The sequence below is a fragment of the Acanthochromis polyacanthus genome, chromosome 7, assembly GCF_021347895.1.
Source record: "Acanthochromis polyacanthus isolate Apoly-LR-REF ecotype Palm Island chromosome 7, KAUST_Apoly_ChrSc, whole genome shotgun sequence".
Lineage (NCBI taxonomy): Eukaryota > Metazoa > Chordata > Actinopteri > Pomacentridae > Acanthochromis > Acanthochromis polyacanthus.
In genome coordinates this window covers 23,836,723-23,853,302 of record NC_067119.1, presented here as the reverse complement: position 1 = coordinate 23,853,302, position 16,580 = coordinate 23,836,723, and the positions used below count along the sequence as shown (strand labels likewise).

Below are 16,580 nucleotides of genomic sequence, written 5' to 3'. Positions count from 1 at the left end.
AGTGCTCAGTGGGTAGTCCTAGATTATCTGTGGCTGTTGGCAGTGCATGGCGCAGCCACATTATAAGCCTTGTCTCTGACTGGCATCGTCACGGGGTGCTTCTCTCTCTTTCTCTCTCTCTCTTTCTCAGACACACACTCCTCCTTCCCCTTGGCCTCTGCTCAGTCTTTGCTCACTCTCACTAACACTCTACATTTTGTCCTCTTTTCCATTCTCACTTATTTTCTGTCATTCTCTCTCTATCCCTTGTTTTCCTTCCTCTTGTTTGCTGCTCTCTCTTTGCACACTCTCTCTGTGTATAATTGTGGCTTTTCACATTGACTATCTGACAGTGAGCAAGGCCCCTTAAAGAGCTCTCATCTTTCTGTCTTTGCGTGGTTCTCTCTTTTCTCTCACTCTGCATTCTTTCTAGGGATGAGTCTGCCTGTCTCCCCACAGGGAACTCCATTGTGGATTACCATTCAGTTTTCGCCCAATTATCTAGTGGCTTTCGCTGCCTTTGACACATAATTATCAAAGGCCTAAATAATTGTCTTTATTATTGCCGGTGTTTAGATGTAGCGTCAGCGGAGCAGTCGTGAGCAAGGGAGCGTCACACGGAGAGGAGAGAAATGAAGTATTTATCTCGACCAGAGATTAGCTTAGCATGCTGTTAAATGATGTCTCGTCGTTTATTTCAACTCCTCGTCCAGATAAATAAACATGATTAATATGCCCCGCTTCCCTCCTTCATACACACCCATCGCATATCACATTCTACGTCAGTGGTGAAAATAAGATTATGCACAACAAAAAGTCTGGCAATTAGCGGGCTTTGTAGCAGGAAGCAGCTTAAACCGGTAAACACTGTACTTTGCTAAGGGCCATGTGAGAGGTCAGGTACAAGATACAGGGGTTAGAGAAAAGTCTGTGTGTATGTGTGTCTGCATGTCTTTGAGTGGCTCCAAATGCGTGGGGGTTGGCTATTTCATAGAGCTTGTGAAAAGCTGGATTTAGCAGAATTGTGCCAACCAGGGGGTCAGAATCTGTGATGTTTGTGTGTTTCTATAGCAACCAGGCCCTCTGCAGACAAATCAGAAAAGAAATGGTTTATAAGGAGGAAAAAAAAGAGGAGAGGGGTAAAAAAGAGGGAAAAGAATTTCATAGTTCATCCAGAGTTTGAATGTATGTGTGGTGGGGGGTGAATTCAAGTCTGCATCATCAGTTGTGACTCAGCTCTGTTATCAGAGTTCACAGGAATGTAAATGTGATGTGTAGTTTCGCTCGAATTAAATCCAAAGCGCAGTGAGGGAATGCATTCAAACAAGGCACAGTCACAGCAGTGTGTTTAAAAAAAATTTGTACGTGTTTTTTTTTTCTTCTGGAACACTAAATTATGGTGTGAAAACGGCCTTCATAATTTAACTGAATTAGACTTATAAGCCAGTTATGGTGCTGAAGATAGATGAAGAACATTAGGCTGGTGATAAACATTTTATCAAGGTACTCTGGTAGGTGGGAAGGCCGCCATTCAAGCTGAGTACTCTGGTTCAGACTGCTGTGATGGAATGCATCACTCCTATTTAAGTTTAATCTTCTGCTTATGTTTTAGAAATACGGTAAAAGCCCACTTGCTTCTGGGACACTGATCTGATGCTGACCCTTTGGTGCAATCTGTCTCTGAAGTGGGCCAAGGGAATAGAGAATTTCCTCATGGGGATTAATAAAGTATTTATAAATATTCTTTGTTGTACACAGCTGCCTGTCTGTCTCTCATCTGTCTTGCTTTATCTCCTTATTACTCTCTTTTCCCTGCTAGCATACCACTTTTGATATCCGCTGAGCTTCTTATAGCCTTCTGCCTTTCTACTCCTCTTATAATTTTTACACACAAACTGCACATGTCCAACACCCACCTGAACTTTACTCTGCATATCCAGCTGCTTGAGCATTAAAAGAAAGGCCAGAAAGGCAGAAAATGCCTCCGCAGCTGTGTGTTGGTTTTAGTTCAACAAGTATTTCCACATGTTTCTCTTCCTTTTTCCCCCCTCTGATACAAGACTGATCACAACAGCTGGCTTGTTTCCTTGCTAAAGCTGCTGTCTGCAGTTACATAGTGAATTAGCACATTTAACATTCTGGATATACATGGCTAACACTGACTCACAGGCTAACATTGTGTAAAATGATGAGTTATATGATAAGACAGCTTACATTTATATCCACTTTGGGGAATGTGGCCTCATGGAAATAACAGTTTGTAAGTTGACTGAATGTTACTCACCTAGAAGAAGATACAGACATGCTTAGATTATGCTTTCAACATGCAGCTAACCACAGTTGTCATTGTGGCTTGTAAAACATGGGACCCTGTGGGTGTCAAAATTACTGTGGTCGAGGCCACACAGCATACAGCATTCTCTCCTGGAGTCATTATTTGTCAACCTATTACCCCAACTGTTACCACAGCCAACTGTCTGTGTGTAGACATTGCGGCAATGAGGGCTGTCAGAATGAGTGATTGATATAGCCAGCGTTGGGAGATGGAGTGCTTTGGTCTTTAATCTTCGGTTGAGGCATCATAAGGGAAACAGACTTTGTTTGGTGAGAGTTCCTGATTTATTTTCCCTCCTCCTTTCAGCAAATATGAAACACTGTGTGAATAGCTTTGAATAGCAAATCACAGAGAAACTTGAGCGCAGAAGTTAGTTAAAGAAAGGCAGAGAGAAATCTTTTTTTTTTCGTTAAATTACAAACCAATAAAATTTAGCTAGGTGGAACTTTTTTGTGCCTAGCAAAAACATCCAGAGGTGCTGAATCTAATCGGTTTAAATGGCTGCTTGTGGATTTTCAACAGTCTTGTTATGTTATTTTATTTTATTATGTTTTGGATTCTCCCTAGTTTCCCATCTGCTTGCTGAGACAGTCTGTCTACACTAAGATTAATCATGTGTTTTCTAAATTGCTAAGTCCAGTATTTAGGTTCTAGACAAGTTCATCCAGCACCATCTACAGCCAGCTTCACTCCAACTTTACCAGCTGTGCTTTTTCTGTAGAAGCATGCCTTAATCTATGTCTAATCACTGCCTGTCATTCACTGGCTTCTGCACCTAACAGACCCTCCATTACTCCATGAGCAGTGCACTTATATCTGCTTACATTTGTTTCAACACACCAATATCTACGTACATGCAGGCATGCACACACACTCCCTCTGTTTGTTTTTTCTGCTAATCTTGTTCTGTCATTTCCCTCTGGCCGCATATCGCCCAATATATCTTAAGTACTGTGTTTTAAAAGTAGCATGTCAAAATAACTAAAGATAGACTTTAGAAAACTGTCATTACTGGCAAGTTGACAAATGTTTATGGTAAATCTATTATAGCTGTGTTAAGGTTTTAATACACTTGTGATATCCAATGAAGCATGCAAATGTAAAATAAGTTTTCCATTAAAAGTGAAAAACATTTGAATGGTTCTTTTAAAATAACATCCAATAGCAGCAAGCAATGTTTTCCAATTTCCTCTTGGAAATCCCAGGCGTGGGCGATGTTATTTACTGGATTGAAGTCATGTGCTGAGTGTTTTCCATGGCCAGTCAAACCACTGTCTGCTGTTTTCTGGCCTCTGTTAGAAGCCCCCTTACTCAGGGATTGGCCCATTTGGCTACCGCCAGAAAACAAAACCTTGACTGACATCTCCAGTTTTAAAAGGTTGACTTTGCTATTCCCATGGGATCAGTTCTGCCAGAGGAAAGCTTTTCAACCAAGCGTGGATGAGGAGGGAGTATAGTGAGGCGTTTGTACTGGTGTGTATGTGATAGTGTGATTTTGTGGGAGTGAGCAAATGTGTCTGTGCATACATGTGAATCGTATGTCATTTTTGTGTCTATCTGTACCGTTGTGCACTTTATTCTCTATGTTTGTACCTCCCCTCTCAATCTGCTGTGTTCTCCACCATGGTGAAGAAGCTCCAGTGGAAGTCTTATCAGCTGGATGATGTATGAGTCCTTAGTGCCTTAATAGATTCCATTTATCTCTATACACTCCCGCTTTAATTTGGCTGGGCAGGGGAGGATGTATTCAAATGCCCACTGTCATTTTAATGTACAGTCAGCCAGAGCTGGTCTGTGTGATTGCTCCTGCATTAGCTAGACTGAGAGTCAAACTTAAGTCCCACCTTAAACCCTCCGTTCCGTCTGAAAACACAGCTTTATACTCATGCCACAGCCCAATTTTATTTTATTACTCTTGGCTTTTACAGGCCAATATTTATCCAGTTCTTACGTGCAAGCACCAAGTAGTGCCTGATATTCCAATTCCTTAGCCTTTACCTTACGTAGATCTCCCACTGAAGCACTTGCCTTATTCCTAGGCACCAAGCCATAAACACCAATGCCATTTTAAGTTGTTCAGAGTGTTTTAAATACACCCCCCCACCCTCTAGACTTACAGTTAAGATGAAGCTTTAATGTTGTTAAAACTGGGTCTGTATGGTTTTACAGTCATAGATGAGCAGGCACTGACTAAATTTAGTGCTATACTGCAACCCTCTGCCCATCCCCAGCCCTCCAGTCTTTTCTACTTTCACTAAATGTATACAGTAAGTGATTGTTAACCTATTGTTGCAAGTCCTGTTCTCTTTTCTTCCTATTTTATCTTAAAACGAAGCAGAGTGAAACGACTCGTTCCCAAGGCCTGGCTATAGTACTCCTTGGGGTGGGACCAGCAGTGTGGGAAGTCTATTGTAGTGCGGTAACAAGTCCTTTGTGTGACATTTTCCTTGGCGTTGACATTCAGAGGGGAATAAGAAGACGGGCCTGCGAACGCCACATTCTCTGTGACATGTGAAGGGAAAGGGTATTAAGAATGGGGACCAAGGTATTTGAACGTGCACAGGGAAGGACATTTGCACAGAACGTGACAAGGACACGCTATGGTGGAGCAGTGCTCTTTCATATTTCACTTTATAACATTATGCTATACAGCAGGTGGAATCTGTATCCTCCAGTTACAAAGCTGTCCACTGGGCCGTTGCTATCATAGAAGCAGGCTGACAGCGCATGTTGGACAGTGAACACATTTTTTATTAGTCAAATATCTACTGACACAATTAGTATGTCATAATGATTTTCTTCACATTGTACGTTTTAAAATGCATGATTTGTTTTTCTAAAGAGTTGATGTCTCTTACAACTTGAGGTGTCTGTGGTATTCAAATGTTCTCCTCAGCAAAAGTGCCTGTGTGATTAAGATGCTGGAAGGATGACTAACCCAAGTTTGATTTGCTTTTTGTGGCAGATGAATCAGAGAGAAATGCAAGTGAAGAACAGAGTGTGCGCAGTGGCCCTGACTGACTCTGCTCACAACATCTGGTTACAGGAGACCAGCAAAAGCACACAGGACTGGATGCAGCAGGTAAACACCTATACATTCTCAAATACACACTTGCATACCAAAGGCAAACAGAGATGCTGTTAGGTGTGCAGAGGTCCATCCCTGAGCTCTCATCTCATCATGTAAATTCGCCTTTAGCAGGGAACCGAAGTCTCAAGCATTTTGCTCCTCTCTAATTTCTCTCCACTACCCTGCTGACCTACACCAGTAGCCCAGACTAACAGCCAGACTTAGAAGTCATTGTTTGCATGTTGTTGTTTTGTTTTTTTTAAATCCACCTCTGCTTTTCTTTCCTGGGTGCACGTCAACAAGTAACTGAAGCAGCTAACCCTTGCTGGTGCACATACTGCATATGTGTGTGGCTGGGAATGCATAGTATCTGGAAGAATGCATGCATTTGTTCATATGTGCTTGTGGGTAAGAGTGTGAGATATAATTCCTGTGCACATGTGCATTTGTGTTAGCTTCATTTTAGCATTTGCCCTTTCTGGTGTGACCTCTGTGCCATATGCATCACCTGGGTTCACTCAGTATGCACATACAGATGAGGACGAGCCAAGACCAAAGCTGCTGGAGAGCCAGAGATGCAAATGTCATGCGCTCACACACATGGTCTCACATTTGGAAGCACACACAATCCCATATCATACCTTTATTTGTATTGCATCCTCTTTTATAAGGTTTGCTTTAGTTTTTGCTGTATCTGTGATCTCCAATTCCGCATGTGTGTGGTTGGTGTGCTCAAGTGTGTCACTTGTCGGTGAGTGTGTACGTATGTTAGTATAAATGGTGGGGATTCAAGGTTGCACTGGCCCCCTTATCCTTGTTTGGCTTTTCCTATTTTTGATTCATCTAAGGGATGTGTGGGACACCACATAATTGGAATGTTAAATGATTTTCTATTTGTGATGATTACCCAGAACAATAAATCTGAAATAACCTTCATTGTCCAGTCAGGGGAAGGGGACGGGCAAGGATTCACTCTCTCTCATACTCATTAACCCACTGTCCTTTTTGGCTGAATTAAGAGACGAGCCTGCCTAATTAAAAGGAAACGGTGACACACCTATGCGTTGCTATGTCCTTCTCAATGATAAAACAACAAAAAAAAAGCAGGAATTGAGTACACCTACTGATTGTATATACTCTCTTTTTCAGCCTCTGTTCCTTACATTTTTGGTTCTCTACCAAAACAATTTTGGGTTTGCAACTATAATTATGATAAATTTTTCGGATCAGTGTTAAGTTTTTGGATATTTTAACATCTGATCCCATCACCTTACTTCCAAGAGTCGACACAAATGGGGACCTTCCCTGAGCCTTGTTCTGCCAGAGGTTTCATCCTGTTAAATGGGAAATTTTCCTCCCCATCGTTGCCAAGTGCTTGCTGAATAAGAAAATGTTGAGTTTTTCTCTATAATATTGTCAGATTTTGACCTTATCTGTGCAAAGTACTTTGAGATGGCATATGTTGTGGTTTGCAGTTATATTAAAAAATTAATTGATTGATACAGATGCTGGAAATCCAGCAAAAATAATACATTATTGTTCTATAATATTTTAAAATTGCTCATATCAGTTGTATGAATCAAATGTAGTGTTTAATCACATTACTTTGTGCTGCGTGTGGATGGCAGTCTTAGTTAAAAAGCAGCAAGTCTACATGAGGATTGGGTTGAATCCAAAATTGAATCTGTCCCAGTTAGAAATCGATAGGGTTAATTTCACCAAAAGGCCAGAACTTATTTAGAGGTTCTTATCATTGTCTCAGTTTTTTTATGATTGGCTTTGTATTAACAGCATTCACAGTTTACAAGTGAGCACACTTGTTGGTCCTGTGGAAAACCTAAATACACAAGCCTCCAAACAGAGGAGATGAATACAGTGCAATTTTTTTTAAAGGACATCTATATCAGTAACATGTACACAGCTGGATTTTGAACATAAATAACATTTCACACTAAGGTATGGGCACCCATGGAGGGAAGCCTTGATGCTGTAGTAAATCACAGAGGGGTGCTAACACTGAACCTGAGTAATGCCCTGGGTGGTGTATAAATATGGGTGCCCATAGCAGTGGGTGCATGTGAGGTCGGGACATCCCAGCAGTGCACTGCTCTGTTCTCTTTGGACAGAGATAATTCCCTTCCTTCGGGTTTCAAGAGGTCACTGGATGGTGGGATGAAGCGATGAGAAGAGTAAAAGAGAGAAGATGGGATTTAGAGATCGGACCCCACTGAGCCAGGTTATATAGACCAGATAGGTCAGACGAGGGGCAACTGACGTCACAGCAAGGAGGGAAAATACAGCGTGAAGGTGAGAGAAAAGAAGGGAGAGGGAGTAAGCAGAGGCAGAGATAGAAAGACTCATCCATTGACTGAGACAGAAAAAGAAATAGACAAAGAAATAAAGTATGAGAAATGTTCAATTATTTAGGTCCTGTTGACTGCCACTGAGAAAGCACTGGGTAGAGTTGTGGAAAGGGAAAACAAAAAGACAGGTACGATATGAATGGAGAGAATACAGATGGAAGAGAGGGGATGAAGAGATGTATGTGGAGATCCAGTAGATGAGTAGCATAGTGAGGAGAAGTGAGTGAGAGAGAGAAATCCGAATGATGGTGTACAGCTGGCAGCCTGTCACAGTCTCCAAGGTGTCTCCTGTCACTGTGCTGGCCTGCTGTCACACTCTAGTGGCCTGCCCAGAACGCACATACACTCTCATACACAAACACACACGCATACACAAACACACACATACAGACTACACTATGGTCATGAATAAACCATCCTAATCCATAGAGATTATACAGCAACTGGAGGAGGTGGGAGAGAGGCAGACACAGAGGAGTGTGAGCAAGAATTGATACTCAGGACTACTTTCTGGGAAGTTGGTTGCAGGCTGTCATGTGTGTTATAGTTTAGGAGACTTTTGTACACTTTGTAGAGAGTTTCTATCATGGGACTCAGTGTGGTGTGCTTTTAGAAAGGTAGTTTTTTTTTTGTTTTTTTTTTTTTTGGCGGGGGGGGGGTGTTTACAACCAAATGGAGCCACGTGTATGCAAATGTATGAAAACCTGTTTTATCTTTCTTTTTATATTTGTACAACGGTTTCCTACAAACATCAACATGAGATAATTTTGCAATGTATTTGATGATGAAGTCACTTTTATCCACTTGTTGTATGTTCAGTCTTTGCATTGTGACCTTGAAAGGCTGTTGATAAATTTGGGCCAGGTCTGAGTTCATAGTGTTTTCTCTTTGATGTTTACTGCAACTTTGGACATTAGGGAGAATGAATTCCTTTGAAATGCTTTGTGAGTGTATTCTTGTAACACTTGCTATGTGGTACTATGTAGTAGTTTGGACCTATAAACTACATAACTGATCTTATGATAGCTCAATTTAAATACCCCGCCATCAATTGAATGCAGTGCTTTGTGTGTGTTTGTGTTGTATATATGAAAGCAGTGGGCTGGCTTCCACTCTGAGTTGTAGAAGGCAACAGGTGGTGAATCTCACACACGGGCATTACACACATTCAGTAAGTACATTAAAATAAACTCTTAATCTTTCCTCACTTATAGAGTGGACCTGTCACCTGCTTGTCATTTTCACTCTTGAACCAAGCTCTTCGTCTGTTGGTTCACTGTAGCCTCTAACTCACAAGAGTTAAGTTTAAGAGATCTTTTAGAACATTATTTGTGTGTAATCTTGGTGGTCATGTGTGTTGCAGACTGTGTGCATGGGTACATGTATGTGTCCATAAACAGCACAAATCTGAGCACACAGAGAGAAACTCATGCGTGGAGCAGCAGAGGTGGGGGAAGAGTCAAATCTGTTTACATGTTTGTTTCTCTGTCGGCCTTTAGTTCAATGGCTCCATTGATTGGTGAACGAGCTGCTTGAAGTGATGATGCTATGCGTCAGAGGCAGCCGATGTGATGTGCCATCCTTTTGTCATGTCACCCCTCTCTAATCCCAGCCAGCAGGCCCTGCCTTTATGTGACTGCTGTTATGCCTGCGGTCTCCCACAGCACTGGGGCTTTGTGCTGTGTGTGTATGTGTGTGTGTGTGTGTGTGTGCATTTATGCAAGAGTTTGTGCGCACATGTGTGTTGTTGCCTTGACAAATCTATTCAAACCTCAGCCTCCCTGCCTCCATTGGTGGTGATGGTGGAGGTGTAGGGGAGGGAGGAGGGCCCTTTGAAAGACTCCTCTCCTTCCCCTCTCTCCAGCCGCCTTCAGCCCACTGCTCCACAGCCCAGCTGACATCTTCCTCCAGACAGACTGAATGAATTAAAGGAGATACAATGAGACACTTGATGTAGCAGTCAAGGAGCCCCACTGCCTCTGTGCTGCTCTGCACCGTTCTGCCCTCAAGCCCAGGCTCAGAGGAGAGCACATCTAGGGCAAAGCAAAGGATCTAAAAATACACAATATGCCACTGTTTACCAAGATGACTTGTCATCTTCCCTCCAACACTAAATCCCCCAACCTCCTACCCTCCATCCCCTCTCATCTCTCTGCTGATCTTTCCTCAACCTTTTTGGGTCTTCTTATTCTACATCCCTTCCAACTGCTAGTACATTTGATTGACAGGCCTACAGAAATTAAACATGGTAAAAGGGAGTGAACTTTTGAAGAGGAGGTGGATACAGTTTTCACTTTAGTTGAATTCAATTTGGTTTGATTGGATATGAATGGATTACACATGAGGAAAACTTTATTATAATAACAAACCTTTTTGTACACATTTCCCAACTGAATTTGTTTACTTACTTGATGATATTTGCTATGGATTTGCATACATGTGCCAGATGTTTCATCATGATCATCTCTTGCAATGAATTCCTGTATGTCTCTATAAGCTTACAGTAAATAAATCACTGTGGAGCTGCAGAAGTTGTAGAAAATGTTAAGCAGTCAGTAATGTAAGACATCAGCTTTGACATTTCTGCAGACACTTGTGTCAACAAAAAAACACCACCCAAGAGGAACTGAAATAGGCATCAGATGTGCTCATTGTCTCACTATACCTCTTTCTATTCATACAGAAAAACAGGGACCACAGATACACTAGCACACAACATATTTGCCACGATTCATACCTACAAGTTCTATTGTGCACCTAAAAGTTCTATTGTGTCTTTCTGTGAAGGGGGTTACTTGAGGGATGATAGGTGAGTAGAAGTATCAGGCGACCCTGGATTTTTGTGTGTATGTAGAAGTGGTTCAAGTGGGAGATGTTTCACAGATTTGTTTATCCAACGAGTCCTCTTTCAGGGCCTTGGGAGTCAGGGTCGCTGAGAGCAAAGATGTCAAAGCACGTGTGCGTTTGGGTGTGTGTTTGAGTCTGACGGGTTCACAACACTGCACATCTTCTTGGGAGACCCCCTGAAATGCAGTCGCTGACCCACACACACAAGCACACACATACGCACACAAGCACGCACAACGCGGTAATGGCTGTCAGGGGGCCAGGGTGAAAGTAAACAAGGGCAGATAAGCAGTGATTCAGAAGGACGCCAGCTGCACATTCTAATCTCTTTACATTTTCTCTTTCTTCTATTGAACTTTTATCTTATCTGGGGGAACGTCTTCTCTAAGCATTCCTTCTCAGCCTCCCTCTGTCTCCTTCTCCCTTTTCCCTTGTTTTTGTACTAACCTTACAAGCCACAGCATACCAATCCACATTGCACAGTCAAAAGAGAAAACACTCTTTGATGTGTTGTCATCTGCTGACCCAGAGCATGAAAACTCCAAGCACTGGAAAAGTTGCTTCATTCTAAGGCATTGATACACTTCATTAATGGCACATCATGGTTTAAACTCTATATGTCTGAAATAACCTACAGTGGTAGGTAGAACGAGGGGTTGCCACACAGACAGGGAGATGAAGACAGCAAAAACAGATAAAGAGGTCTTCTCCTCTTTCTGACAGTAGAGTTGTCAACCACAGGGGGTTTGAGAGGAGTAGGGGTGTTTGCAGGGGGTTATGGGTCAGCAAGCTGGGCAGACACCCTCCCCCAGGGCATCCACTGATCCACCATGGTAGAAGGCCTCAGCTCTGCACCACAAACAAACGCCAAGCTGTCTGAGCAACATGTCACATAGCTTTTAATTGCTTGTTCCTGTCTCTCTCTCCTTCTTCTCTTCCCCCACCTTGCTCATCTATACACACACCTCTTTCTCGCAGCCTCTCCCCTTGTCCTCCCCACCTATCCTCCCTTTCTTTATCTCCATTTCTTTTCTATTTCAGTCTGTTTCATTGTAATTTCTCTTTAGATTTAATTTAAGAATGTACTCATCAGCAACACTGAGCACATACATATCTAATCCATTCCCTTGTTGCATTTCCGTGTTGTATTTTTCTTTGTGGGAGTAATTGTGAAAATTGCTGGCTGCCACATATATTAATTTCCTGTATGCACACTCCTCACATGCTACAAGCAGTATATGTAGAAGCCATACATTTTCTCGGAGTAACATCTAACTAGAAAGATGTCTGCCCTCACAATTTTTCAGTTGTCAATCTTTTTTCCCCTCACAGCACTGTTGTAACTGGGTGTCGAGTCCAGAGCCGTTGGACACACCGCTGGATCCTATGCTGCCAGACTGCCCCAGAGTCTCTGCAGGTAGTAAACAAAATGATATTTTTTTGATTTCTGCCATTGAGGCATTACAGGGTTTGCATGCAGTTTCCGAATACAACAACTGTGTAATTTGGTTTTATTAATTTCAAGATAGTTAAACGATAAAATAGCGGTACATAAGCTGTAGGTCAATACAAAGCTTCACTTGCAGGCAGCAGGCAGTGTGTCAACCTTAGATGGACCCCCCACGAATCTCCAGAGAGAAAGTGTTGATTCCGCGGAGAGCAATTCTTGATTCCGCGGCTTAAAAGTAGATTTTCCGCGGGCATTACAAAAATCTAAAATAAATCAATAATGAAGGAAGAATTCTCTTAAGAAAATTATTTGCAATACCTGTTAAGAAGACTGGGGGGAATCTTTGATTTGTTCCGTGTTTCTTGTCCTAATTGAGCGCTGCACATTGTGTTCATTTTTTTTCTATCCGTGTCTGAGTGTGTGCGCGTCTATCCAGGACTGACCCAGTCAGTTATATCCGTGCGTCATCTGAATTTATAAGTCACTTCACTTAAATGTTCTGCAATCGTTTACTTAATAAGTGTTGCAAGTTTTAAGTTACTTGCTGTTGTTTGGACGGAGTTTTCACCTTTAATTGGTTACATGTGAGTGTGCTTCTCTGTGAAAACTACATGTAAAATGTAATGTTCTGCACCTTGCCCTATATTCCGCGGTCAGCTTTGATTTCCGTGGAGAGCTTTGAAATCTGCGGAAAATGCCACGATCGCGGAATCGCGAATTCCTGGAGGGACTACTTAGAGAAGCCAAGTGTTTTTGTTTTTTTTAAATAAGAAATAGATTAAACTAACGGATCACAAACAGTGATATAACAGTAAGTAATAAATAAAACAGTTAAGTATGAATTTTGCGTAATGTTGAGAAATCATGGCTACAGATCCCCTTATATGTAGCTGGAAAATATGAGTCATTTTTTTCTAAAAGAGAAGATGGACAAAACAAGTTTAGATGTTTTTTCTTGAATTTTTTATCCCTGATCAAAGCTGAGACTATAAAGTGGATCTGTTGTGTCTGACTTGAGACTGTCTCAAAGTGGTGACAGTGGTAAGTACCAGTGCAGGTAAGTGAAATTAGCACCTCTGTCATAAATGACGGATGCACTTAATACAAATACATTACTCGGTGTTTGTTGTACCTCTGTATGTCTTCAACAGTGAATTATAGCAGTCTACATGTGCAGATTGTCAGGGTGCAGTCAGTGCAGTTCAGTATGTTGACAGTATTTGTTCTTGTGTGCGCATCCACATGTTTCCGGGTCTTGGGTAGATTCTAGGTCTTAGTAGGGCTGATTGAGAAGGATCATTGTCTGAGAAACGGAAGCAGTGGCAGATTATCTTGAAACAAATATACAGAGGTTGCCTCACACGCACTGCAGAAAATGTACTGTTTGAGTTTCTATTTTTGTCTTTTTTGTTGCACACTCTCTCTCTTTCTTTTTCATCATCCACTCTGTCTCCTATATTCATTAATCCTTTCCTGTGGTGTTTGGCTTCCTGTCCTTGTGCCCTCTCTGCGGTTGACTGGCCTTGATGATGTCACGTCCATCATGAGAATGTGTCCTTAATGTAGGATTAGGGATGAAAGCTGTAATCCTCAACATGAGCGTTGATAAGAGATGATGATTGCAGCGTTGTTTGAAGAGTGTCACACATGCAGGCGCACAAGCACACACACAGAAACAAAGGAAAGTCCAACCTTACACAGGAGACATTATATCTGTCAGAAGTATTTAAAACACCTGCTCCTGACTGGCATCACGGTGAATGTATAGGTCATTTTGCACATGATCCACATGTCACCGAATACATCTCTCACACTCCTATCTCATCCCTTCCACTAAAACACCATGTTCCACATGGAGCTGTGTGGGTGGGTGGCCTTAACATCTACCAGTGAATCAACTCTTCGAAATGTCATCTATCCTTCAGTACAAAACCCATGCTGTATTTCATGTTCAAATGTCAGTTTTTCACTTTGATAATTCATGTCCCTTCTCAGTGACTGCTGTCATTCAGAAGACGGCAATGATCGGGCCAAAATATTGAGGTCACCTTTTTGAAACTTTTGGCATACCCAGCATTGTCCAAACACAGACCTGTTTGACACAGTGTCCATCCATATGTATGCACTATTGACTTGTGCTCTATTGACTTTTGCTACTTTAACTAAGCTGAAAAGATCTGGGTCTCCAGCCTGTTAACAGAGCTGCCAACTTGGCTTGTCTCTGGCCTTTTGGTGGCAGCTTCTGATGTCAAAGGTTGACTCAGTCATCTTTGTGTCCTTGGCAGCCTGGCAGGTTCGCAAGCAGCAGCCATTGTGGGGAGAGTCACAGCAGAGCAACAGAGGTGACGAGGTTGAGAGAAGGTTGAGGGAAGCCTGTCAAGGCATCGTGGCCCAACACTTCAATCAATACACATACTGCTCCAAACAGTCACCTTTTCTCCTACCATGACTGCTGTTGTCTGCGTTGCTATCGCATGGGTGTGTGTGTGAGTGTGTTGGTAATCAGGGCTGGAGATAAAGCGTCTCAGTTACAGAAAACAGACCGATGAATCCTTGTTGTCATGTGTGCATGTGCACATATGCAAAGACACACATCACAATGTGAACCGCTGCTCTTGTGTGGAGCCAGACTCAGCCAGGCCCGGGGCAACTCGGCTGCTGTGGAGAATGGCATACGATCACACACACGCACACGCACACGCACACGCACACACACACACACACACACACACACAGATGTCTGAAGGCTAGTAAAGTATTGGATGTGTTTTTGTCCGGCAACATGATGGGTGAATGGGTTGAAGTAGGAGTTTTGCCGTGTCTGCGTCTGTTCTTCCTTCTTATTCTTCTCTGTTTCTGACTTTTACTATACATCTGCCTCTTCTCTTTTCTGCCTGCATCCTGCCTCCCTGTGTGTGCAGTGATGATATGATGATTGTGTTCACCATGCTAGTAGGCTTTTGGCAGAAGGGGATAAGGAGAAGTGGGGGCAGAGCTTGTCTGCTATTTTTAATCATCTGTGAAGCAATGTATACCAGTGTGGCACTCTGATGGGCCTGGAAGGACTTAGAGAGAGGAAAAATAATGTATAGCGGGGGTGTCCACTAACTTCTCCACTTCCTGTTTTAAATGTGTTTAAAACCTGGATTCATTCCCTTTTGGCTAGTGAGCTTCGTCCCTTTCATTTTAAACTTTTTTTGTCTTAATCTTTTTTGTTGTTATTCCATTCTTTTTTTTCCATCTTGCAAAAGGAATTTGTTCCCCCAAGAAGGTCATTGCTCTGGCGTTTGGCAGCGGTCTGGCACACTAGCAGAATTTTATCAGTTAGCAGCACGCTGAACACAGGCTAAATATGCAGATACAGTGGAACCAATCTCCTGCTGGAAAAGCTCTCTTTGCGAGTGTGTGTGTGTGTGTGTGTGTGTGTGTGTGTGTGTGTGTGTGTGTGTGTGTGTGTGTGTGTGTGTGTGTGTGTGTGTGTGTGTGTGTGTGTGTGTGTGTGTGTGTGTGTGTGTGTGTGTGTGTGTGTGTGTTGCAATAGGTGCAAGGCTGACACGCGTAAGAGTAAAAAAAAAATTGAATTATTCCAAACATTTTCTGCTGTTTAGATGTCAAGAGATGGATGAAACATAAAATGTGAGAGAGTGAGAGTCACAAGAAATTGATGTAAGGAAAGAGCGCAAAAACAGTACAGTGGCCCATGTAAAGGATCTTCTGTTTTTGTTGCTTAGTTTATTGACTTTTTCTTCGGTGAGATGGATGATTGCTTGTTTGGTCAGTGAGGCTGCTCTTTCAAAGGTGGGAAAACCCCTTTGCTAATAACACACACATACATAGGCACACACACATTGACACACACATTCACACACAACTTCCTCTTGGGTGATTACTCATTGTCCAAGCTGATTATTAATTACAAAGGGAGAGCTCTCTGAAGGTAAACACTGATTAATGGCTAACAAAAGTAAGTTAATGTCTTACCTGTACTTTAATTACCAACCCTGCTCTCATACAAGCATCCCAGCACAAAGCTGTAATTAACTGTAATGGACTGCAGAAAGGGACTCACTTTCATTTCCTTTTACAACATACATATATGCTAGTGTATGTAATCTTTGCACACTTTATGGCTTTCCCTGTAGTTTTTCCATAATTACAAGTTGAAAGACTTTCTTCTGTATCTTGAATGAAAAGAGCAGACACAGGGCTGTGAAAGTGATGCAATATTGTCATAGAAATGAGAAATGATTTTTGTGAAATGACATGGGAGGTCAATTTGCCTTTCTACCTTACCTAAGGCCCATACGTCTGAGAGTTAGTAATTAATAAAAAGACACCACAGAGGCACAAAAGAGTGCCTTGAAATATAAGCAGCCAAGCTGACACACTCGCTGTCATGCTTTTATTGCAAATGAGCTCCATCCCGCTGTAAGTTTGACTTGACTGTAACCCGCACCTCCCTGATCCACGCATTGATGACCGTGAAGCGCCACTAGCTGTCTGCACTTGTTCATCACACACACACTCTGTCTGATT

At 42.2% G+C, this 16,580-nt stretch overlaps 1 protein-coding gene across 2 annotated transcripts in view; it reads left to right on the top strand.

Moving 5' to 3' along the window:
- Positions 1-16,580, top strand: part of fam172a (family with sequence similarity 172 member A) — a 158,812-nt gene that overhangs the window by 95,722 nt on the left and 46,510 nt on the right. For both annotated transcript variants that reach the window (XM_051950422.1, XM_022192641.2), the window contains 2 exons: positions 5,280-5,396; positions 11,927-12,011. In XM_051950422.1, coding sequence (XP_051806382.1) covers positions 5,280-5,396; positions 11,927-12,011 — 202 coding nt within the window. The remainder of the gene's footprint in view (positions 1-5,279; positions 5,397-11,926; positions 12,012-16,580) is intronic.